The sequence below is a fragment of the Gobio gobio genome, assembly GCF_949357685.1.
Source record: "Gobio gobio genome assembly, chromosome: 7".
Classification (NCBI taxonomy): Eukaryota; Metazoa; Chordata; class Actinopteri; order Cypriniformes; family Gobionidae; genus Gobio; species Gobio gobio.
The window spans coordinates 46,193,076-46,220,400 of NC_137103.1; the positions used below are offsets into that span (position 1 = coordinate 46,193,076).

At 37.5% G+C, this 27,325-nt stretch overlaps 1 protein-coding gene across 2 annotated transcripts in view; it reads right to left on the minus strand.

The window, feature by feature from the left end:
• col5a2a (collagen, type V, alpha 2a) overlaps nt 1-13,256 on the minus strand; it is a 31,002-nt gene extending 17,746 nt beyond the window's left edge. For both annotated transcript variants that reach the window (XM_079822098.1, XM_079822097.1), the window contains exons 1-2: nt 13,023-13,256; nt 16-237 (exon numbers count right to left, since the gene is read on the minus strand). In XM_079822098.1, coding sequence (XP_079678224.1) covers nt 16-237; nt 13,023-13,119 — 319 coding nt within the window. In that variant the 5' untranslated portion in view covers nt 13,120-13,256. The remainder of the gene's footprint in view (nt 1-15; nt 238-13,022) is intronic.
• Between the last annotated feature and the right edge of the window lie 14,069 nt (nt 13,257-27,325).

Here is a 27,325-nt window from a genome sequence, read left to right on the forward strand (position 1 = left end):
GGTGCTCATCCTCACCTGGTCTGCCATTGCCATTGCCACTGTCATATGTTGTGTCACAAACAGGACAGCACTCTCCTTCTGGGACTACTACCTTTCCACAGTTGGACACTTCGTCACATTGCACCTCATCGCACAAGATGGTCCCGCTGTCACAAACACAGATCCTGCATGGTTCAGGTTTCCAGATGTCTCTGTTTGTGTACACCTGCCCGTTCTCTGTACAGCTCAACTCATCCTCTACAAGCAAAAAAGTAAACACTATATAAATAATGCATATATATATGTATGTATGTGAGTGTGTGTGTGTGTGTATCTATCTATCTATCTATCTATCTATCTATCTATCTATCTATCTATCTATCTATCTATCTATCTATCTATCTATCTATCTATCTATCTATCTATCTGTCTGTCTGTCTGTCTGTCTGTCTGTCTGTCTGTCTGTCTGTCTGTCTGTCTGTCTGTCTGTCTGTCTGTCTGTCTGTCTGTCTGTCTGTCTGCCCGCCCGCCCGCCCGCCCGCCCGTCCGTCCGTCCGTCCGTCCGTCCGTCCGTCCGTCCGTCCGTCCGTATATCTATATATATATATATATATATATATATATATATATATATATATATATATATATATATATATATATATATATATATATATATATATATATATATATATATATATATATATATATATATATATATATATATATATATATATATATATATATATATATATATATATATATATATATATATAGTGTGTGTGCGTGTTAATAATATAAGGATTTTATATGACAGGTATTTAATTAGCTTTGACATGTACATTATTATAGCTCTTTTGTGTCGTTTGACACAAACAAAATACACTAACTTTCTTATAAAATGTTTACCCCCTCTCTTTTTTCTCATGAGAATGTCATCCGGTCTTTTTCCAGACATATTTTATTTTTCTAATTCAAATATGCATAATTGAAAGCATGAATTTTGCTTTGATTAGCCATATTTTTTTCATTCTTTATTTGATAAAATGTTTAAAATCATTCTTTTAAAAATGGAAAAGGCACTCATGGAATCGCCTGATTATGTGTGTCATGCTGCATGCAGCTGGTCCAGGAGGCCAGACAGAAGAGTAAAAGCAGTACTATACCCTGAGAAAGTGTCTGAGAATTACTGGAAAAGGTGATCCCTTGTCTTTTGGAAATGCTCTTGTGGGAAAACATGAGCTAATGCTCTCCAGGAAGTCTGATTCATACTGTTTCCAGCAGACCTCTACTGCAATGTGCTATTCCCTCCATTATTGAAATAAAGTTAAACTATTTATTAACAATTTCATTAATAACTTTTTCAAGCAATTATTAAGTACAAGAAATCTGCAGAACAGCCGTGGCAAATATTTGTTTGCTGTAGTAATAGCAGTTTGCAGCTGTAACACCAATACACCAGGTGGCACCCTTGAGCTTCAGTCAATGAAACATTACTCACCTGAAAACTTCACTCTGATGAGGATGTTTTAGTACCTCACCATGTGAGAAAATGGGTTACAATAAGGACTATGAATGTATCTCTATGCTACTGTAATACTCTAATACAGTCAAGGATCACCCAAAACTGTGCAACAAGTAACGTTAGGTAAAGATGTAAACTTTTTTTGAGCACCGTACACATAAAGAATGTTGATCACGTATTGACTCTGGGATGCAGATCAAATGTGACTACACCTTATAGCTTAAGGGGAGACACAACCATTACATTCTGAACGTGAGCATGCTAAAAGTGCGTGCACAAGCTAATGAATAAAAATAGCATAAATGAATGAAGCGGATGTATTAGAAGGGTGTTGATTGGAAATCGTTGATACCTTTGACCAGAGGGAATGAATGTCTCAGGGAAGGATGCCAATGAAAAGAGAGATCTTTACACCTCAGAAAACACACCAGCAAACATACTAGTTTCGATGTAAATTTAGACCGGTGTTCAGGCTGATATATTCACTATATTTCACTCTTTGTTTTTAATTCCAGGCCTGTGTGTGTCATCATTGCGGATTGGAAGTAGGCTAGAGCAGCGTTTGGACATTGTGATATTGTTGGAGGTGGAAAAAAAAAACACATTGGAGGTGAACAAGTAAGAACAAGCTGGTCAAATTATGTTTATATGTCTTGTTTATAGGTTTGTTGCATAAAAATGTGATAGTCACAGTAGCATATTCTAGCAGTATTGCTCATAAGCACTTTCCATTGTCACAGTCCATCCATGGCATTCAAAGTAGGCCTAATTCACAGAAAACAAATGGAACTACTACAACACATTTGAAAAATAATAGAATACACATCTAGGGCAATGCAATTATTCAATGGTAAGAATTTTAGTCAAAACAGCTGGAACTATTCCTCTGTGAATATTTAATAGAAAAGGTGTTTGAGCCATTACACATTTATGGGAGGGGAAACTCGTTCTCAAGCCACCCCGAAAACCTTACCATTAAAGGTGAAGAGAAAACTCACTCTTTCCCTCGGTTAGCTAATTCATTGCAGACTGCGCTTTTTTACAGTAACGCTTCAAGTCCCCTAGCGATGATGATAGCAAAAGCATGGTCTTTTGTGGACTTCTGACGTACATTTTCCACCAGTCTTCCAGTCTGGCCTGACCAGACCACACTGAACATGCTCAGCATTACTCCATGTCAGCTAAAGTCTGTGGTTCCCTCCCAAATGCTTAGGCTTCCGTAGGAATGGTCTTGGAAAACAATGGGCAGCTTCTTAAGAAATGTACATCTCCACCAAGATACTGCATTGTGGGAATTTTAACTAATATAAATCACATGTATTTTCCTTTGGTTTATGTGGAAATACTCATAACTTGCTGTGTTCTGGGACTTTGTTGTTGGAACAAGGCTGTATGGGTTAGAAAATGACCTTATGGAAACAGTGACTCATCTGAGTCTGTCTTTCCAGCATGAGTTTATGTGTGTGTGTGAGAGAGAATAGTCTATATTTCAGCAAATGTTTCATCTGAAGACTGAACAATTAAATGCTAATTTGATTATATGACGATTGTAAGAACTTCATTAATGAATGCTGATGTACGGTAATCACACAATCCAGGAAAATGCTTTTTTCCCAAAAAGGAAGCATCTGTTTTACAGTTAAACCAGATAAGTTGCATTCAAACTCCAGGGAAGCTTTAAAAGGTCTCCAGTCCTGCTTTTTCAACGTCAATGACACAAATAAATTGTGTGTCTCACAGACCTCTGACCTCTCTTGTAATTAACTGATAGAGTTCCCCACAGTTCACACAAAACTTCCTCTTTTTGAAGAAGAATGTGTGTGAAAATGGGATGTTGGTGATTTTTCTACATTGTAATTCAGACTGTCACTCCAGACATATAGACCTCAAAGTGACTGTGAACCCTATGATTATTCAAGCCTCGACTATATGTCCTTGTGGCTGCCCTTTACTGAGATACAAATGAGGATCTTCAAATGAAGAGTCACACTGATTTTGGTCTAGGGAGACAACCTCGTGTGTAGAAGGAAACATGGTTTCCTCTGGTTTGGACATGTCTTTCACCTTTTTTTCTTTTTTGTGCTTTCGATGATGTGCGGTGAGAGACTTGGCACAGAAGTTTTTTTTTTTTTGTGGACTGCATAATTTTATTGCCACATCACACTGTGGTCTAAAACTCTTACCCCCACCATTCCTTTATGAACTAATTTCAACATTTAACTTGTTTAATCTGAACTTTTATGCTTGATTAGTCTTAATTAACTCACCATTTTAAATGGAACATATGATTTGGAATTAACTGCATTTGTGATGCTATAGCTATTATTAAAAATAATTTTTCCTTGAATAAGTGACAAAAAAAGTTTCAATTGGCATCTTCGATGTGAACATTTAAATATTTTGACATGATGGCCCAGAGTCTTTTTTTTCTTTCTTTCTTTTTACACAGATTTCAGCACATGTCTGAGATGTCATGAAATTCATTGTGTCATAACAGGATAGAAACAGAGCTTGTATTTTCAGTATATGGGGACCTGGGGTAAATACTGTTTTTAAAAAAAATAAAAGATAGATAGATAGATAGATAGATAGATATTACTTAACTTGCTTTTTAATATTTACACAATTTGAACTCCTGCACTTTTTATACAAACTTAATGTTCAGACGTTGAAGGGTAAATGTCTCTGTGTAAGTGTCAGGCAAGATTCTTGGCTGAGCTCAACAAAATCTCATGACCTGACATAGGCCTACTCATTGCTTTCCTGGCATCCTTTCAAGCATCAGGAGTGAAACATCTGGGCAGTTAAAATTGAATTAAATGTAAATTTTTTATAATTCATCATTCTTAAGAGAAAAAAAAAATTCAGGTCGTGGATTATTATTATTATTATTTTTTTTTTTAAATCTCTGTGCATCCTGTGAGGAACAACCCTACCCATTCTTTCCAGGGATTGGAAACATCACTCCCTTATGTTTCTTTTTGTAGTGTGTTTCCTCTACTTTGCTTTGTTTGGATGTTGTGAGAGCTTGCAGAGCTTCCACAGCTGGTCTGTCATGATTCTAGCTTATATTACACTGCTTTGGATGGAGAAACTTGAGGCATCAGCGGAGAGGAATTATATAAACATTTACTTCATGTGACCCCACACTGCGGTACTTCCATTTCAGATCATCCTCTTGCCTTTAGCTTTTTTTTTTTCTACCTTGCATTAACTTAATGGTCTCGAACATTAGCTTCAACCTTTGTCTATAGAAACAACTGTAAACCTGAAATGCATATTGCAACACATTTCAATTGTATCTCTGCATTTTGTTCCTCTTTGGGCATGATATTCAGATCAAAAGAAACACTTACATCAGATGTGATGAATAAGTCAAGTCACATTGGGTCCTATCATACACCCGGCGCAATGCGGCGCCAGGTGCCACGCATGTGTTTTTTGCTAGTTTCCGCTCAACGCAGTTATCATTTTCACGTCCTGCACCACGCTGTTTAAATAGTAAATGCATTTGCACCCATTTGCCGTGTTCTGACTGAAATAGACTGCGCCATTGACTAACTGAAACCTGGTCTAAAGTATTTTTTGTGTTTTTTAAAGGGCGCGTTAGTATGTACCTATAGGTGGCTCCATAACGCACGTACACTCTGCTTATTACACACACAGGGATGCATTTTTAATTATGAAAAATTAAAGGATTCCTCTCTGGAGAAGCGTTCAGTCTTCCCCCTCACAAATTCTGCCATGTAAATAGCAAATCCACCATGGCGCGAGCACAACTGGCTTTTAAAGGGAATGGGAGATGACGAGACAATGATTGGTTTAGCAAAAGTGGATTCATACACGCTCTTACTGCACTTGCGCCGTGCGCTTTAGACCATGTGCTTAGATCGTTAAAATATGGCCCCTTCATGTATATAGCGCTTTATACAATAGAGATGGTTTAAAAGCAGCTTTACAGTGATAACAGGAAAATTATGCATTTTGCGGTTATTCAGCTGAAGTCAGCTCAGTGTTGATTCAGTTCTGTTGTAAAGAACATCAATTATTAAATTTGTTAATTTCATCTATGAAGCAGTTCTGTAAAAAACAGCATCGGTAAAGTAATTTCAATAATATTGTTGAATATTAAAAATGTCCTCAACTAAGCAAGCCAGAGGCAAAAATGTCAAGGCACCCAAACTCCATCAGGCGATGGAATGTAGTAAAAAACCTTGAGAGAAACCAGGCTCAGTCGGGGCCAGTTCTCCTCTGGCCAACAAATGAACATAGTGTGATTTATTATTCATTCTGCAACACAAGTCAGAATTCAGAAATCTTCATATGTCTGTTATAGGTATTTGAAATCAGTTGTAATGACATGCTCTTACTCTCATAAAAATGAGACTTCAAACTACTCCACTAGAAGGCATCCTACTTTCTCTGAGAAAGCCTTTGAAGTTTATAGCGTCTTATATCTTTTTAAAGCATGACGTTTATAATGGCCAAAAGGTCAGTTTAAAGTTCAGTTCTTGCAAAGGCCATAAATTGACTGTGATACTGGTCAGTTGTGTACAGAGCTTTTAACATATGTATTTAATAATGTATTGCAAACTCATCCAGCATGTATCAAACATTTTACAGAAACACAATGTACTTGACTGGAAACAGATTTGGTAACACTTTATTTCGAAGGTCCACTTTAGACATTCTACTAACTATAAGTAACTTCGCAAATACAACATGTAAACTAACTCTCATTAGAGTTTTTGTAGACTGTAGTAGGCTGACTGTTAGGTGTTCGGGTTCGGGTTAGTAGATGGGGGAGCATCAAAATAAAGTGTTAGCAGATATTAAGCAGACAGTCTACTACTACTCTAATGAGAGTTAGTTGACATGTAATTGCAAAGTTACTTGTACATACACTTATAATAAAGTGCTACCACAGATTTTCCTTATATAAATGTATATCTGGTTCGATGCATCAGTGAATCTTCAAACTTAGATTAGAAAACAGGAAACAATAGACTGTTGATTAGGTGAGAAATAGATAAGAGAGTCAATGCTTTATCTCCTTTTCATGATTCCATGGGTTCGAGTTGAGTTCTTCACTTTAGAGCGTATGAAAATGTCTGATTAGTCATAAGCAGCTAGTTTGACTGCAGTGTTTTGTGAGAATACTGGTCTGGATTTAAGTGACTAATCTCAGAGTAATTTCATCACTCCTAATTGTTTGACCAGCAATCTACTGTACCTAGAAATACATTACACTAGTAAAAACAAAAATCATATGCTGTCTGTTTCTGACTTTTAGTTTGTTTCAAGATACAAAATACTGTAAGATATTTATTAAGCTATACTATTATATTATATGAATTATATTATATTGCGAGTGATAATCAAGCCTACACATCAAGCATAAAAGTTTAGATTAAACAACAGGTTAAATATTGAAATTAGTTCATCAAGGACTAAGAGGTATATGTCAAGGGTTTTAGAGCACAGTTTGATGTGGCATTGAAATTATGCAATACAAAACTGCAACAGGTCATATATGAGCTCCACTCTTCGAGCAATAGCATGGGGTTAAGTACGCTAATAGTAAAAATACTTCATTAGTATCCACAATTTTTTAATGACAATAAGAGCATCCTTATTAGCTGACTAAAATGGAAGACAATAAGAAGAGGTAGATTAGCTATAACCATTATGGGACGGCAGGGAAGGATATCATTGCTCAGACCTAGACATTACTCAGCGTTCTCTCCAGAGGAAATGCCAGTGTGAGAGACTTCGTGCTGTGTAGATGCGAAAACTTACAAGGTGGAAAAATGTCTCTCTCGTGAATGTGTTTTTGAACTTTAAGCTCCTGCCGGGATCACATTTTCTTCCTTAATATGATAAATGAACTGTTTTGGCAACATTGATCTATTAGATACATACAGAGTATAGCTAGTTTATTTGAAGGATAAATGAACAATGTTTAACGTCTGTTTAATGTAAAAAGTTCAGGCATTTTTTACTTTAAACGGCATCAGGAAGTAATTGGTATAATTGGCCTAATATTTAGAATAATTGAGTGTACACTGGATATATGTACAAATGGCTTAACAGAAAAATAAACTCCTTAACAGTAATTTGGTACATCATTCCTTGATTTTCATTTTGAGAACTACTGCCAACTGCTTTTTTTTTTTTTTTAACCAATGGATATTACAAACAAATAATGGTTAAATATATGATTTTCTAATAGGCCTCTGACATTTACAAACTGAAATGTGACTGCCCCATGGCATCTCAGGATCACGGTGTCTTTTTCACACACTATTAGAATCCAATAGCATTGTGTCCATTACTCAATAAACTCTGCAGATGTTTCCATACAAACTGGGCTGACTCAGATGGCTTAGTTATGAGTGTATGAAGTGCAAGATAGTTGCTTGTGTTGAAAAGCACACTGTGTTCTCATGTTGAGAGTTCTCATTTTTCTCTAGAGTGTACTACAGAAAAAACGAATGTAATTTCTACATTGAATAAGTTAGTTCAGGCGATAATTTCTTAAAAACTATAAGTAAATTCAATATTTTTAGTACTCAATTCAAGCTTGTAGCAATCAAAGCTTGAACTTATAAGTATATTGTACTTGGAATTGTTTATGTTTACAATGATTCTTTGAATAAGTATCAAAGTTATAAATTGAAGTAAAACTTTCTGATACTGGTGTTCCCACCCATCATGCACTTATATAAATATAAAATGCAGAGGCATGAATATTAATAAGGTTGAATTTTTCACTGTTTTCTGGTTGTATTTACACTTTTATAAGGGTATGACGAGATCTTTTGCCACGAGATTCCCAGTCAAGCCGTCAAAATATAAGTGCAAAAACGTTTAAAAGTACAAATGTCAAGATGCAGTTTTACCCAATAACTGAAGCTGAATATCAAATTCTGCAATAAGAGTATTTCTAAATATGGAAAAATGTCCCTTTAAAAAACTATTCAGTATAAACTCTAATAGCCCACAAATAAGTTGGTATGCATTCAAACTCAATTTGAATTAAAAACGGACTTCTCTGCTTAGCCCTCAATCCCTATTCTAGTCTGAATGACATCTGTTTCATTTTCAGCACACTGTAGATATAATTATAGGGCTGTGTTCTATTAGTCACTGGCAAAAGTCAAAAGTAATGTGGAATAGTTATGTTGAATGGATCTCATGGCCCAAACCCAAAACCTGTGTCATTTCATCATGTCATAATATATTTTCAAGCTGGACAGCCACAAAGGACTTTATGTACTTTAAGTATCAGTATCAACTTTAAGTATTGGTATCAACACCATAATGATACTGTACATTTCTATGTTTTAAATATTAGTCACTAATACTTTAGTATTGTACAGATGCACAGCAGTGGATAACTGGGGTACGTTTTTCCACTTTTGAGAGGCCATCAGCAGGATTTTCCTGGACAGGTGGGCTAATAAAAATGAGGCAGCGGATGTGATATGGTTCAGTTAGAAAAATGACGTGTGCCATTGAGCATGATATCTGTCCTTCAAGGAATAGTTCACCCAAAAATGTTAATTCTGTTACCATTTTACTCATCCTTATAATGTTGGAAATCAAAAGGTGAATTTTTGTAGAATAGTCTGGCCATATATATTGATAGTGAATATGGGGGATGTCAAGCTCCAAAACGACAAAAAAAATGTCAGTATGAAGATATGCTGTATTCTAAAACTTGTGAAGACATGTGAGATTTAAATAATAAAAAATGTTTTTAGTTCCCTAGGTTAAAGATTTGATCTGCAAAATCTTCACATTACCAGATAATAAGCCGAACATTGGAACCGGCCAATGTCATGGACAGGATTTTTTCGAATCATCCCGATTTAAAATCCTAAATATCAAACATGTTTGGTAAAATCGGGGCAGCCCCGATGTGAACGTGAGCAGATCGGGAGGTTAAAGATTTCATCTGCAAACACCTCACATTACCAGATAATAAACCGAACATTGGAACCGACAAATGTAATGGACAGGATTTTTTTTGTTTGGGAGGGGTAAATCGGGGATAAATCTGCCTAAAACTCCTGTAGTCTGAGCCTTCAAAATTATTTTTTGTTTTCCACAGAAAAAAGAATGTCATGTGGGATGACAAGAGTGTGAGTAAATGAAAAGTTTTTTTGGGTGACTATTGCTTTAGCCCTACACTGTAAAAACATTTATTTATATGTTTTTGCTTATGTCAAATCAACTTCGATAATTAGCGTGGTTCAGAAAACATAATATTTTGAGTTTCTGTTGATTAGACAAATCTCCTTCATTGTATGAACTCAAATTATTTATTTCAATTAACTCGACATTTTAAGGCAATCAAGTAACTTTTTTACAGTGTGGAGATGAAAAAACAAGGATTGTAGTGCAAAGTTGATGTTCAAAGTTAAAAAGACTACATGTTACTCATTAGATGAACAAAAGTTGATTTTAACTGGAGCAAATTAATTGAGCTAACTTCAAAAGTTGAGTGCGATAGGTTGCCTTTATTTTTTTTAAGGTAGCTCAACTTTTTTTTAATTTTTTTATAGTGTATAATCAGTATATGAAATATTGAATCTAAGCTTCTTCTTTTATCCACCAAGAAGTGTTTTGAGGACCAGTGTAGCACTAACACAAACAGATAGGATTAAAAATGTATATAGGCCAAATCCAGATGATATCCAGACCAATTGGAACAGCTGTGTAGGCTTATAAACCATCTCAAGGGGAGTTCTCGTCATATCCTCCACTGCCAACCTCTGCGTTCTCTACACAGTCATGTTTGGCATACATATGTCTCATCCTCCTTGCTTCCTGACCCTGTAAGACTGCCAAAAGAATATTTGAAGGTTTTTCACTTGGTACTATTGTACATGAGGCTGAAGGCTTGCCTGCACATGACAACGAAATATACAACAGACTTTACTGAGCTATTGTACTATATAGTGGTAAAATGTCTGCATTTGCTCTCATTTTCCAACCCCAATTGTCCTCAAGTCTTTGCTGTTCGAAGACACAGTGTTCTTTACATCGGCTACATGACTTCCTCCAGAACAACCTTTTAGCCAACATTTGTTTTAATATTTTACAAATACTGCCAAAGCAACCAGTTTAACATCTGGAAGTCATCCCCTGGGCTTGCATTTGCTGACTGCCATAATTTACTTTATAAGTAGTTCCCATGGAGCAGGCTCAAGAGTGCGCTAAACATTAAAAATCCATCCTCTAAATTGTTTATTCCATAGAAACGCCCAGTGCCATCTCTGCGGGAGATCAAAGGTGCCATGGATTGTACAGTAAAGGTTATAGTAAAAAAATTGGTGTCATGTGGAGAATAGGGTTCTCTCTCCCTCTCCCTTTTTCTCACTGTCTCTATCCCTCCCTCTTGCAGAAAGAGGCATGTAATCAAGTCATAGCTCAAAAATGCAGCACATGTTTTCCATCAGCACATAAGCTGTGGACTCGGTCGAATGCACATATTTGGATATTTAGCTGTAAAGTGAAAACACCCTATTTGTTGTAATATAACTGATGTGGCAACAACGCCTGGAACCAGTTTTTAAACAAAAAATGTATATATAGTATAAAATAGAAAAGTAGAATAGCACAAAAGGCTACACAACCTTATAATCAAAAAAATCCAATTAACGGTAATGCTAGAAAGACGATCTTCTGTTTGGGTCAGAGAGAAATTACAGTGTTTTCACTTTATTGTGAGAAGTGATTTGTGTGGATTTGTTTAACCAAATTTACATAAAATTACACATTATCCAAAAGATTAGGGGTATTTAAAACTGTTCCATGCGATAATGCCCAGATGAAAAGATGTTTGGATGAGTCACGTGGAACTGACGAAGAACAGAACAACTTCACTTGGACTTCGTGTGGTGCGTGCTGGCATTGAAATGTCTGTGTGAAAGGACAGGGTGAAAGAAACTAAACTACATCTTTTGTGCGTTAGATGAACATAGATTAACCTAAAAGCACATTCAAATTTTTTGTTGTTTTGTTTTTCTAGAGTAATTTTCTTCTCTTTACGTTGCATAAATATTACCATTGAAACCAAACTATTTAGAAAGAGACAGCTGCTTTCACTTAGTCACTTTAACTAGCTTGAAACCAAACCAATTTAGGCCTTTTCTTCAAGTGAGAAACAGTGTGTACACAAACAGACTTTAGTTAAGTTGGTAACACTTAAGAAACTACATTAACCTATTCTACTAACCGGATCCTAACTCCTAACCTAACAGTCTACTGCAGTCTAATAGGCTACTCTACTCTAAAGAAAGTTAGTTGACATGTAGTTGCAAAGTTACTTATAGTTAGTAGAATGCCTAAAGTGGGCCATTGTAATAGTATTGTATTAATTGTAAAAACTTGTATTAATTGTATTTGCAAAGTACTATAGAGATTAACATGCTAATGAGACTAGTTATAACTTGTTTATTGGGCCTATTCAAATGGGCAAATATGCAGTTTAGCAGGTAACATGATCATGCCACCAAAATACATTGTTCTAGAGAAATTGCACCAAAAAAAACCCCTCTACAAATTTTTCTCCTGAAAAAAATAAAAAAGTGAAAAATAAAATTTCTTTTAACAATGAAAAAACATAATTTTCTTAAAGTTAAAGTAAACTTCAATGATTTTTTTTGTAATAATCATTTACCACAAGGTGGCGCACTGCCTGTGAAACCACAACAATAGGCTTTGAATCCAAGTGGCACACGTAAAACATGTTGTTCAGATACGCATATATCAAAATCTGCTAAACATTCAAGATCAAGTGAACCTCCCCAGAAGTTTCGTGTCTGGTGACATCATTTAGGGAAAAATATACGTCACATGTTTGAAATGCTCTAAGCCGAGGCATGACTGAGGTAATAGCACTCAGGTGTTTTCTCGGCTGGGTGTTTTTTTTTTCTTTTCCCTGCATGTTCAGAGTCAGAGCCTCACTCATAATATCCTCACACATCTGCTCTGCATTAGGATGCAAGATGTGTTCCTGTAGAGACATGTGAGCACAGTGCTAAGGCTGAAATCGATTTAGCAGATGTGAGAGGAGGATATTGGTACACAACAAATTTAATGGTGCATGTTGAAGAGTCAAGAGTAAACTGTGCCCTTTTGCCCATCCTCATATGTCATAAAAATCCAAGGGACATCAGTGTTAATCATGTTACAGTATGGTGACCTGACCACATGCCATAACTAGTGATACTTGCTGGTCAAAAGTACAACCAAATCTCCAACTTGGGGCATAACTAGAAATGCTTGCTGGTCAAAAACACAGTTAAATTTTATGCAGATATGCAACGTCCTTTAAAATTAGGCTCAGATTTTTCAACAGTTAACAATTAAGACATATTCACTTTATATAGCTACCTAAATAAACCTTACTGGTCAATTGTTTTTATAATAATAACAATATAATAAAATAATAAATCAAAAGCATCAGCTTTAGCATCAGCACAATTAGCGTGAATAAACAGCAACTTACCACCGTTTTCTTCTTGGCATTTCACAAATTGTAAAAAAGTCACAGATAAAGCCAGAAACAGGACAGTCCTATAAGGCTCAAAGATCATCATGCCCATATCAAAGACATGAGCTGTTCCTGTGTGCAAAGTAACAGGGAAGAGGAAGGAAAAAAGAGTCCAGGTTATCGCTGCACCATGAAGACAGACTGAGGTTTTTCCTGCTCAGAGCAGCAATCAGACCCAGCCCCACTCTCTGCTGCCTCTTTTTTAACAGCTTTAAGTAAGAAGAATGCTGCCAACCCTAATTTTCCTCCCCCTTTTGTCAGTGCTCTCTCATAAGCATCCACTCTGGCTCTGTAGAATTACACTGTATGTTCCTTTTGAGTCATGACTATTCTTTACAGATCGGTTGTTCTTTGCTAATATTGCATATTGTAACGCTAATTCTTGAATGTGTTTTGGTGATAATTCACTGATAATGTTAGAGTCTGTTGCTAAGAAGGACAGTAAACTGGCTTTATGACCGTCTTAACTGCGCTGACTTTACGGCTGTTGCTTATAGGCTCTCTTTTTTACAAGGGAACAAGAAAATAGTTTATATTCCATTTGTCTTGGGTTGCAGATGACAGATTTAAACCCCTAGTATGAAAACAAGAAGGGAGGACAATGGTGAAAGGTAAACTTTGGTAAAAAAAAAAAAAGCAACTCATTTTCTGCTGCTCTGAAGGAGTTTGAATTCATTGTTGCTCGTCCTTCATTGTCTCCGTTTTGAAAACTAGACAATAAGATCAGCTAACATTCAGCTACATTCCCTTTGCTGGTCAGGAATCTTTTACAGTTACACAGACTTGACCAGTTTCACATTTTATTAAGCGTATTTCACATGCTGGACACATGGGTATGTTATTACTTCATGAACACAAACATCTATGTGAAAGATGACCAAGATCTTGCATGTGGTTTTGCTGAATGCTTTATTTGTCTTTATAGTGTCAGGTTTTGCCCTGTTTTTTTATTTGATTTCAAATTCAATAAAATTGTATACAGTGCTATAAAGTAAAGGAAGACTGTCATCTGTTGTATCATTTATACCACTAACTGTCATCAAGGGGCATTTGATTTAGTTTCCACACAATGTGAGGAGGAGCAATAATTAATGTGAGAAAAATTATGAATGAATGTTTACTGCTCACAACTGACAATGAACAGTAAATATACTATTCCAAGAAAGAAAGAAAATTGTCTGCTTGACAGATATCACTGATTTAGGTGTCCTGAGGAATCGCACCTGTAGCTGACACCTCTAGGCTCAGTGTAGAAAAACAGTCAGGTAAGCGGCCAGTGCATTTTAACCAATCAGATAATGCTCCTTGCGTCTTCAGATTTGCTGACGTCAGCTTGGCTGACATGTCTTTGGGGGGCAGGGTTTTACTGAGAGGGTGTGTGGGATTGCGGTAGGGTGGTCTAATTCTAGAGAAAGTGAGCAAAACAGCTTACAAACATCAGGCTAGCTAATTCTATCTATCTATCTATCTATCTATCTATCTATCTATCTATCTATCTATCTATCTATCTATCTATCTATCTATCTATCTATCTATCTATCTATCTATCTATCTATCTGTCTGTCTGTCTGTCTGTCTGTCTGTCTGTCTGTCTGTCTGTCTGTCTGTCTGTCTGTCTGTCTGTCTGTCTGTCTGTCTGTCTGTCTGTCTGTCTGTCTGTCTGTCTGTCTGTCTGTCTGTCTGTCTGTCTGTGTTCAGGTGTTCTGTTGTTCTATCTATCCTACAGAAATCCTTCTTTAGGTTGATTTCTGGTGCGAGTACGCTGTGCGTATTTGCCGCAATTGGCTGTTTGTCTATTTTGGTCTTGTCTTGTTTAAAATGTGTTTTATACACTTATAAAATGGACATGGCGTGGTTGCTGTCACCATTGGGTGTTCCCGCTTGTCGTTTAGAGCACTTGAATTTGCAATAATTTGAACTGTGTGGCATTCGAGCGGGTTGCTCGTTGTACCCTGTTCATGAGGGACTACACTACTTGCTTCTTTTTTACTCTGCTGCTCATTCTGTTAAAACTGTTGTTGGTCAGATATTTGTGTATTTTTCATCCCAGTCAATGCATCTGACTCTGATTCCATGGTTATCTGTGGTGTTTGATGTGATTTCTGTTCAGTCATTCAATCCTGTCATCCATCCAAAAACAGAACTATTAAAAATGTATTTTTCTTTCGTTTCTATTTTTTTTTTTAGCTAAATAACAAAATATGCCATGAGCAGTTTTGTGTAATTTTCCATCAATTTATTTGCAGCAAAGATTTGTATCTACCCCAGGCCTCCATGTTCACCTATATAATTGATAATGGACATAGATGTACATGCTATGTACACCGATCAGGCATATTGTGTTGGTCCCCCTTTTGCTGCCAAAACAGCCCTGATCCGTTGAGGAATCGACTCCACTAGACCCCTGAAGGTGTGCTGTGGTATCTGGCACCAAGATGTAAGCAGCAGATCCTTTAAGTAATGTAAGTTGCGAGGTGGGGCCTCCATGGATCGGACTTGTTTATTTAGCGTATCCTACAGATGTTTCGATTGGATTGAGTTCTGGGGAATTTGGAGGCCAATTCAACACTCCAAACTCGTGCTCCTCAAACCATTCCTGAACCATTTTTGCTTTGTGGCAGGCGCATTATCCTGCTGAAAGAGGCCATAACCACCAGGGAATACAGTTTCCATGAAAGGGTGTATATGGTCTGCAACAATGCTTAGGTAGGTGGTATATGTCAAAGTAACATCCACATGGATGGCAGGACCCAAGGTTTACATTTACATTTACATTTATGCATTTGGCAGACGCTTTTATCCAAAGCAACTTACATTGCATTGAAGGTACACATTTTACATTTTGTCAGTTCTTGCTTTCCCTGGGAATCGAACCCATGACCTTGGCGTTGCTAGCGCCATGCTCTACATTTTGAGCTACAGGAAAGCCCAGCAGAACATTGCCCAAAGCATCACACTGTCTCCACCATCTTGCCTTCTTTCCATAGTGCATCCTGGTGCCATCCTGGTGTTCCCCAGGTAAGCAACGCAAACGCACCCGGCCATCCACGTGATGTAAAAGAAAAGATCACCTTCTTCCATTGCTCCGTGGTCCAGTTCTGATACTCACGTGCCTACTGTTGGTGCTTACGCCGATGGACAGGGGTCAGCATGGGCACCCTGACTGGTCTGCAGCTATGCATCCCAATGCGCAACAAACTACGATGCACTGTGTATTCTGACAGCTTTCTATCAGAACCAGCCTTAACTTCTTGAGCAATTTGAGCTGGCTCGTCTATTTGATCTGACCATACGGGCCAGCCTTCGCTCCCCACGTGCATCATGAGCCTTGGCCACCCATGACCCTGTCGCCGGTTCACCACTGATCCTTCTTTGGACCACTTTTGATAGATACTGACCACTGCAGACAGCGAAACCCCCACAAGAGCTGCAGTTTTGGAGATGCTCTGTTACCCAGTCGTCTAGCCATCACAATTTGGCCCTTGACAAACTCGCTCAAATCCTCACGCTTGCCCATTTTTCCTGCTTCTAACACATCAACTTTGAGGACAAAATGTTCCCTTGATGCCTAATGTATCCCACCCACTAACAGGTGCCATGATGTAGAGATAATCGTCAATGTTATTCATTTCATAATGTTATGCCTGATCGGTGTATATGTAGTGTTTTTTTTATCAATGAACTATTATTTCAGCAGATATTAATTTTCTAAAATACATTTTAGAAACAAATTATGTTTTCACTACTGATTAGCTTCTCATTTTCACTCCCTCATTTCATCTGAACATTATTGGCAGACAGCAGAGTTCTGGGACACATTTGAGTTTGTATTTGAATTAGTCATGATGTCAAACTATGCATTCAGTTACCTATGATGATTTTTTTTTAGATGAGACAAATGTCGATCATATATATATACTTTCAGGAGTAAAGCCAACTACTATGAGAATATCTTGCATAAGCTAAACCAGAAGACTTAAAGTATTCGAAAATAATGCTTGACTAATGTTGTATTCGAATCCTCCTCAGTCTTTTAAAAACTTCTAAGGCAAGGGGGAGGAAACAGCTGTGAGCCATGTTCTTCAAGCACTTGATTTACTCTCCATCTCCAATGCTTGTACAACACAGAGGAGCAGAGGTGAGGAGGGGGTGGGCTGAGTCCCAAAGCAGCTTGTGTAGCCCAGCCCAATGGAGTGGCCAATAGCCCTTCCAAACCTCTGTGATATTGCTTGCAAGAAGCAATACTCTAACGCCAAGGACAAAAATGGGAGGCCCTTTTTTCACACTTTTACAATAGACTGCCAAGTATTGAGTCATAAGAGAATGTAGCACAGAGGAAAGTAAAAGCTGTAGGGGCAGACATTGCAATGAGTTATAGTGCTTTCCTTGCTTGCTTGTGCTCATGTCTGGCTGCTTTGGGTCCACTGGCATGGAAGAAATCTGCTCAGTATAGTCAAACACGCCAGAAGTTTGCTGCTTTGGGATGCGTGTCTGTAAAATGTACAGCAAGTGTGGCTGTCTTCTGTGTTGTCAATAATTTTTTTTCAACACAGTATCTATAAAGGCATCACATACTGTGTATATACACATAAAAATATTCAGGTGCTGGTTATATAATTAGAATATCATCAAAAAGTTGATTTATTTTACTAATTCCATTCAAAAAGTGAAACTTGTATATTATATTCATTCATTACATACAGACTGATATATTTCAAATTTATATTTCTTTTAATTTTGATGATTATAACTGACAACTAAGGAAAATCCCAAATTCAGTATCCAAGAAAATTTTAATATTACTTAAAGGTCCCATGGCATGGCATTTTTCTATTATTTTATAATGTTTCCTGAGGTGTACTTTATATTGTTAGTATGATTTTTACATCATAAAATGTCATAATTTAGAAATAAAAGGCATTTTTTTCTATACTGCTGTTTGCCCTGTGGCTGACTGCCCTGTTTCAAGAGGCGTGTCTGCTGAGACTTCAGTAAAAACGCCCACTGTTGTGATTGGCTGACATCTTTGCATTTGAAATGAGCGGAGGGGGCGTGGTTTAACGAGGCACGAGCAGGCACGAGCTGCTGCCAGAGAGACGGATGGTCCGGAGTTCACTTCACATCAGTTCTGTCAGTCTCAGTTCAGTGAACTGTTGTAGTTACAGCATATACTTCAGGTTATTAGTCTATTTCTAGTCGGAGGGACTGTCTCTCATGTCAGAAAGTTAGTAACTTTAGTAAATTATGGATCCAGCGCTGACTGGAGACGCGAACCGTTTAGAACGATTCAGTCCGATTTGTTGAACTGATTGGGTTCACTAAAAAGAACCTGTTCAAAAGAAACATTGTTCGCGAACCGGACATCACTAATGTACCAGAGACAGAGCTCAGCGATTGCTAACAAAGTTATTTATAGTAACTACTGAGTTATGAGAGCGCTGTCAGTCAGCGCGAGTTTATTGTGTTTGTATCTGAGAGTTCTGAATAAACACGAGTCCCAGTCACACCGAGTCCGTCTTCATCATTATTACCAACTTTGTAACACATGCAAAGTACCATTACAGCTGTCGAGATGAACGAGTTACGAGTAAATGTTGATAATAGCATTATTTTTTAGATATGTTCCTATCATATGAAAAGCGTCAGTGACATTGAGTACACAGCGCAAACAAAGACACAACAGCATTAATCGAATGTAATCCAGTTTATTGTGGGGAAAGCTGGCTAGCCCGGATATGCTCACGCTTACCCCCCGTCTGCTTAATCTCACGCCGCGTAAAGGCGCCTCCACTGTGGGCCAGATGCAGTACTGGGGGTCGGGGATGTTGAAGGCCGTCCGGCCAGCCCGAGCCTCAGCGTGCGTGAGGTTTATCTCTAAAGAGATGTGAGTCTGCCGATGTTTAGAAGAAACTCATGACTGTATGCACATTTTAGAACAGATAGACGCGACGAGGACGTACAAAAACACTGACTTACAAGATAGAAAACACGAAAACACCGTTCTGTCGGGAGAGAGAGAAGCCGCAGCGTGTGCACGAATAATAAATAATTAGCTACACATAAGAAATCACTGATCACAGATCAGAAGGAACTAAAAAAAGACTTATGTTTTCATTTGTACATCCAAACACTGAGAAACTGCCAGCGTTCTCTCGTTCACAAGCAATGAATGATCTCTCGAGCGTTTGCATGGGCGTTCCAGATTCTCTGGGCGGAGGAAAGGGAGGTAACCGTTCCTGCTTGGACGTCAAACCAGGAGACTTCAGGATTGGCTAGTCTGGCCTGTCATTTTCTCAAAGGCAGAGAAAGACAGCCAGAACTCGAGTTTACACCGATCAACATTTCTATCCACTTGGGGACAATATTCAGGCTAGGGGAACTCATATTAATGTTGAAAAACCTCATAGAATTAAAATTTCATGCCATGGGACCTTTAAGACCAAAAGAAAGGATTTTTAGAAATCTTGGCCAACTGAAAAGTATGCACATGAAAAGTATGAGCATGTACAGCACTCAATACTTAGTTTGGGCTCCTTTTGCCTGAATTACTGCAGCAATGCGGCGTGGCATGGAGTCGATCAGTCTGTGGCACTGCTCAGGTGTTATGAGAGCCCAGGTTGCTCTGATAGTGGCCTTCAGCTCTTCTGCGTTGTTGGGTCTGGCATATCGCATCTTCCTCTTCACAATACCCCATAGATTTTCTATGGGGTTAAGGTCAGGCGAGTTTGCTGGCCAATAAAGAACAGGGATACCATGGTCCTTAAACCAGGTACCGGTTGCTTTGGCACATGTGCAGGTGCCAAGTCCTGTTGGAAAATGAAATCTGCATCTCCATAAAGTTGGTCAGCAGCAGGAAGCATGAAGTGCTCTAAAACTTCCTGGTATACGGCTGCGTTGACCTTGGACCTCAGAAAACACAGTGGACCAACACCAGCAGATGACATGGCACCCCAAACCATCACTGACTGTGGAAACTTTACACTGGACCTCAAGCAACATGGATTGTGTGCCTCTCCTCTCTTCCTCCAGACTCTGAGACCCTGATTTCCAAAGGAAATGCAAAATTTACTTTCATCAGAGAACATAACTTTGCACCACTCAGCAGCAGTCCAGTCCTTTTTGTCTTTAGCCCAGGCGAGACGCTTCTGACGCTGTCTGTTGTTCAAGAGTGGCTTGACACAAGGAATGCAACAGTTGAAACCCATGTCTTGTGTATGTCTGTGCGAAGTGGTTCTTGAAGCACTGACTCTGCTGCAGCTGCTGTCCACTCTTTGTGAATCTCCCCCACATTTTTGAATGGGTTGATGCGGTTATCCCTATTGTTTGTGCACTTTTTTCTGCCACATCTTTTCCTTCCCTCCGCCTCTCTATTAATGTGCTTGGACACAGAGCTCTGTGAACAGCCAGCCTCTTTTGCAATGACCTTTTGTGTCTTGCCCTCCTTGTGCAAGGTGTCAATGGTCGTCTTTTGGACAACTGTCAAGTCAGCAGTCTTCCCCATGATTGTGTAGCCTACAGAATTAGACTGAGAGACCATTTAAAGGCCTTTGCAGGTGTTTTGAGTTAATTAGCTGGTACCAGGTGTCTTCAATATTGAACCTTTTCACAATATTCTAATTTTCTGAGAGACTGAATTTGGGATTTTCCTTAGTTGTCAGTCATAATCATTTTTCAACAGTTTTATTTAACAAGGATGCATTCAAGTGATCAAATGTGACAGTATCACTTTTGTACAAACAAAAGTATTAAGCAGAACAACTGTTTTTAACATTGATAATAATAAGAAATATTTCTTGAGCACCAAATCAGCATGAAAATGATTTCTGAAGGATCATGTGACACTGAAGACTGGAGTGATGGCTACATTGTGAAAATTCAGCTTTGCCATTGGAATAAATAAAATTTTTATATTTTACAATATTAATGTGTTACTGAGTGTTGGTGAGCATAAGGGACTTCTTTTGAAAACATTTTTAAAAATCGTACTAACACCAAACTTTTGAATGGTAGCATACACGCAGTTGGAAAAATGCCAACTTTATTTCTTAAATCTGTAAGCATTGTCAGTTTAACATTTTTTTAATATAATAAAATTAAAGTGTGCAAACGGCATTGGAAATCTGAATTAAATATAGTAAAATGTAATATGATAAGTACTATTGGTAACAGATATTGAAATGCTTACGACATGTGCTCTTCTTTTCCATTGGACAGGTTTAACTTCATGGATAGCAAAAAATGGATAGCAAGGATGTAGAGACAATGTAAACTGTTGCTGCAGAAATGATATAGGTTTATAGTTATCAGTGACTTTGTTTATACCTACCAATGTGTTTTAGCTGACCGCTTGATGGGCAGTGCTGAGTGACCAAATTTTTTAACTATACTATCATTATTTTAAATAAATTATAGTGCACTCAAGGAAAAGTCTGTTTAAAAATGCATAGTGTCAATATGAATACATTTTTCACAGGTTTCGTATTTTTAATTATACATTGTGTTGTGTTTTAGGCTCAAAGGAAATGTTTGTAAACTTAACAGATAATGTCCTGAAAATGACTAGAACTTTTTCTTTTTTTTCTACAGATTTTTTTAAATATCTATTGAAGTTTGCAGATTGGTCTTTCGTACTTAGCAGGAGATGCATTCTTTACTGACTGTGATGAAAGGCATTGAAAATGGTGACAAATGCTGAACTCTTTATTGCACCACCCACTCAAATACAATGAATGACTGATTTATTCAAAGGAATGTCTCGTCTGTAGAATGGCCAGATACTGACTTGTACTGGCTTGTTTTTTGTGTTCACTTTCCCCAAGTAAACAGATAGAATATAGAAGCTCTGAATGTGATACTGGTGTTTTTGTGTTATTTGAGGGAGAAGTCAAGGCCTTGGCACAGTAGCTCAAAGTTATGGTAGAAGAAGAAAAATCATCATTCCAGCTTTAAAAAAAAAAAAAAAAAGAATACACTATTTTTTATTTCTGTACTCCAGAGACCAAACTAATTTTATGTTCACTATCTTCTTTTGAAGATATTCCACTCAAAATTACTCTGTACACAGTTTAATCAAGAACAAAAATCATAGATGTCTGAAAATAATTACTTTACTCTGACAGCTGAAATTTCTTTCCAAGCTCCTATTATTATTACAGACAGATTTTTGCACAAAAGAACCATAAGTTGCGTAAACTAAGTCTTTGTTTTCATGCTTTTGAAATGTGGAATAAACTGAGATATTGTGTGGTAGAGTAAGTAATTTGTGTCAGAAGGTGATTATCATCTCTATTGACACACATATATACACAGACACATGTTTGCAAAACAGAAGACTAGAATGTACACAAGCCCCTTCATTTGCCACGGACAATATGAAGTGCCACTGAGTAAGCAAATAAAATTCTGTGGCAATCAGTCACACACTCTATTCCAGATAACCATACTGTATAATCACTTTTGAGGCAAATATGTATATAATTGGACCCTGTGTTTCCTAAAAGCAGTGTAAGCTAGATCTTACAGGCCAGTTTACATGATCTACTTAGGCTTATGATGCTGGCCTGCAAGGAATAGGTACTGGTTCAAAGATTCTAAAACTGAATAAGTCTAAAGCCTTAATAAAGCACAAAAAAATCTCAATCTAAAATAAAGAGAAAATAGCCTACACCTGAGTTCACTAGATTTTTTGTTTGTGACATTCAAAGCTTTAAAACAACCCTCTTCAAAATCCACCTAGACTCAAAAAAAAAAAAAAAAGTTTTATTCTAGCTTCATGCATTCCTTTTTTATCAACACTTAAATATGGGTAAGTTAGTAAACAAAAAGCTCAGAGCGATGATCAAACACAGATGGAGTAGATCGAGTTCATCAACACCTCTAATGCTTGCACAGTCCTATAGCTCGTCCTGGGTCAACATTTCATTCAGTAACATTAGGCAGTTTTGATTTATATCATGTTTAATGTTGATCACGTTATTTATTATTATTGTTTTTTTGCATCGTCTTCGCCTGTGTTAAAATCAGGAGATTCTGTACTCATTCAGAAGATGTGTAATAGTGCCCGCTAGTGTATAACAGTGATTCCGGAACAAAATTCCGTGTTTGGCAGGGAAGCGTTATCTCACAAATAACGGAAAATTCCGTGTTTGGCGGGGAAAGAGTTAAAGAGCACCTATCATGGAATTTTGAAATTTACCTTTCATGTAGTGTGTAACATAGATCTAAGTGAACAAAAACATCCTGAAAAGTTTGAAATATGACAGTGCACCGTATATATAGTTATTTTCTTTCAAAAGTAAGAGTTGACTCGGAGTCATTTTTAAGAATCGTTATAAGACCGAAGCTTTTTCTCTGACTAGATGACGTCAACTTGTCAAGTTATTTGAATACGATACGCCCACTTATTGCGCTCCAAGACGCCAGTGAAAACTAGAAAACATCATGGCGACGAGACGCTGTGTTCTGAAGTGCGACTCAAAAGCAAACTTTTTTCATCTGCCCAAGGATGAGCATTTGAAGACTAAGTGGCTTGAAGACAAACCATACATCGTCGCGATTGTGTGTTTATTAGTCTTCAAATGTCTGCATGTTTCGCGATCTCAGGAAGCTTTTATTATGGACTTCTATTATGGCACATGGTATTTTCTTCGTCTGTCTGTACCATATATGGACTACATGTGCACAAAGCGCCCTCCGGCTGCCAGTATGAATTGAAAACAACACATAAGAGACTCAATCGCTCATGATTAGGCTACATATGCGCATTTTGAGGAAGTATTGAATAAAACATACTCCTCTTTTAGAAATTTGACACAGACATATGAGAATCTATCAATATTCTCCTCATCTGCACACTTTTGTGTGCTGTCAAATATTAGAATATTTACCTGTCAAAACAGGTAAAAATAAATGCATATTATAAGAAAACTAAAGTCTTTTTTGTCATTGCATGCATGCAAAACTGTTGTTGGGGACTTCTAAAACAATATTTGGAACATTTTAAATGCCATAATAGGTGCTCTTTAAAGCACAGCCTACCATGGGCTGATGCCCAGGGGTCTAAACTGGGCAGGAGCCTACTGGCTGCACGAAAATTATATTTGTCAAATAATTATTTGTATAGGAGTTTGCAGCAGTGACAACAGCATTCTAGAAACAAACTCACACACCCCTCAATTTTTACGACTTGAAACCACATTTACAGCGAATATCTGCTGTGTGAACGGAACCGTATTGGACAACGTCATACAGGTCGGGAGAGCCACTCTGTGCTGAATGCAGATATCTTCTGGTTATCTGCATGTTAACTCTGTTCTTTGGTGCTGCTTTAATCTCAATAATAAGAGGACATTTAATTTGTCTAATTCCAGGACGTTTTAAAAATGGGGATGGAAAAACAGGAATCGCAAGCATGCGAGCACTGCATGTTTCAAAGTAAAAGCGCTGTGCTGTTGCACGTTCTACATTCTCACACTTTTAGAGCAGTTTGCAATCACCAAATAACCCACATTTATGCCAAATGGTTGTTTTGATCTACTGCTGATGAATAATTAATATTTTAATATCATGGAGGTGTAGCCTTCCTGTAAACTCGCATTTCGGCCAGGAAAGTTTTAATGGCATTTTCTTTTCATATTAGCTCTGTAAAATGCCTATAATAATGTGGTGTTAATAAGTGCAACTGCTTTGTTTATGCAACCTCTATAATTCTGCTGTTCCACAACCGCCACCTACTGGCAAAGATTGAATTTGCATATTCACCTATATTTGACCCATATTTTTATGTAGCATAGTGTTGTAAATATTAACTGGTTTATCAACAAGATAAATGACATAAACAATTGGCAAGAAGCTAATATTTTTTTTTATCTGGGGTCAATCTTAAGGCACCCCTGGTGGTAGTTGCATTGATTTATCTGCAGTTTTGTATGTTGGTAAGAGAGAGTCTGCTAGAAATGTAAATGCATATGAAATAAAATTACAAAACTTTGTAGAGACATGCTGGTGGTGCTGTTTGATCAACTGTAATCAAGGTTGCTTTTGACCCACTGCAATGCCTCACAGAGAATGGAAATAATTAGTACGGTTTAGATCTCCAAGGAAACAGCTGCCAAATACAGCTATAAACAAATTTTCCAGCCAGTGCTTATACTCCCATATAAAATGAAGCCGTCTTCTTGGACTGCTGCCCCACCACTCAAATTATTTCCCAAAAGTGCATTGTCTTTGTATTTTTTAACCCTGTCCTTTCAAACTATTCTCTCATCTGAGCATTTATGTACACAATCATTTTATCATATGTTGTATACATTTGTTGTTGGCTAATTTTTACTCTCGGACATATAGGATTGAAGCAACCCCCAACCCCATTAAGTTTTCCTCTTTCTTTGCTCTGATAAAGTTTTGCTGATTTGTACCAATCTGTACTATTGTAAGAGGATTTCTGCAACTCCGAAATAAGCTGAACAAAGACTTCCTGCTTGAATCCTCCCACATACTATGTTCTGCTAGCCGGCACTAACTATTTCTGCACATGGTGGAGATCCCTAGGCAAAGCTGTGATGATCCCTCAATGTCAAATCTTGGGCCATGTTTTCCTGCTAAAGTCATACATCTGAATCCAATTAAAGAACAAATAAGCAACAGGGAAAAAAGAATAAGACTGTCCATTAATTCAAGGTACAAATAAAAAAGGTACAATAAAAATATATTAATTCATACATTTGTAGATTTCTACAATGCAAGTACATTTTTGAATAGGTCATGAGAGAAGACATTTCATGACCACGGTCTCATTACTAAGTACCTGATAACTTTTGATTCTGTGAACTGCAGTTCCCCATGTCTCCTGGGACAGTTTGTTTCCAGAAACATGTTGCCACCACATGCAAGGAAGTTCCTGTTATATATGGTTGTCTGTATTTTCCATGCATGAACATTCTGCATAGCATGTGAGGAAGTTTCCACATTCATATAATGGTCTTTAACGTCAACGGCATTCCTCAGTGAAATTTAGTGAATCATCAGTGCAATTTCTTATGAACAAGAGGTTTTATTTGTCCAATGCAGCATTTAACTCTATATAAGTGCTAACTGGGACCAGCCTTGCTAAAGTGATTGTTTTGAACAAGTATTAACTTAGACATTATTAAAAACATAGTGTTTTAGTTAAAGGGTTAGTTCACCCAAAAATGAAAATTCTGTCATTAATTACTTACCCTCATGTCGTTCGACACCCATAAGACCTCCGTTGATCTTCGGAACACTAATGAAGATATTTTAGTTGAAATCTGATGGCTCTGAAAGGCCTCCATTGACATAATGGCACGGTTCACTCTCAAGACCCTTAAAAGGTACTAAAGACGTCGTTACAAAGTCCATTTCACTACAGTGGTTCTAAAATAACTTTATGAATCGGCAATAATAGTTTTTGTGCGCAAAAAAACACTAAATAACGACTTACATAGTGATGACGATTTCAAAACAAGGCATCATGAAGCTTCGAAGCTTTATGAATCAACGAGTCGATTCAGCGGTTTGAATCGGCAAATTTCAGCAGTTTGGCGGTTTGACACGCGATCCGAATCATGAATCGGCTCGTTGATTCATAAAGCTTCGAAGCTTCATGATGCCTTGTTTTGAAATCGTCATCACTATGTAAGTCGTTATTTAGTGTTTTTTTGCGCACAAAAACTATTATTGCCGATTCATAAAGTTATTTTAGAACCACTGTAGTGAGATGGACTTTGTAACGACGTCTTTAGTACCTTTTAAGGGTCTTGAGAGTGAACCGTGCCATTATGTCAATGGAGGCCTTTCAGAGCCATCAGATTTCAACTAAAATATCTTCATTTCTGTTCCGAAGATCAACGGAGGTCTTACGGGTGTCGAACGACATGAGGGTAAGTAATGACAGAATTTTCATTTTTGGGTGAACTAACCCTTTAAAGTATTTGTATCAATACCTTGTACCTTTTGCCTCATGCTGATGAGTCTTTTACCCTGTGTGTGGGGTAAAATGTCCACCTTGCCACCTCATACATTTATACGATTTTTAAACAAAATAAACCACGGGTAAATATGTCGTTTTTTTTTCAGAACTTTCGATCTAATGGACAAAATAAGCTAGAACAACATTACATATGACCCTGAAAAGATACAACGGAAAACATACAGAGAGCAGCAGCTTTCGTTTCTGCTCTGACAGCCACAAGACAACGCAGAACGCGGTGTTAGAAATCAGGAATGGTGAGAGAACA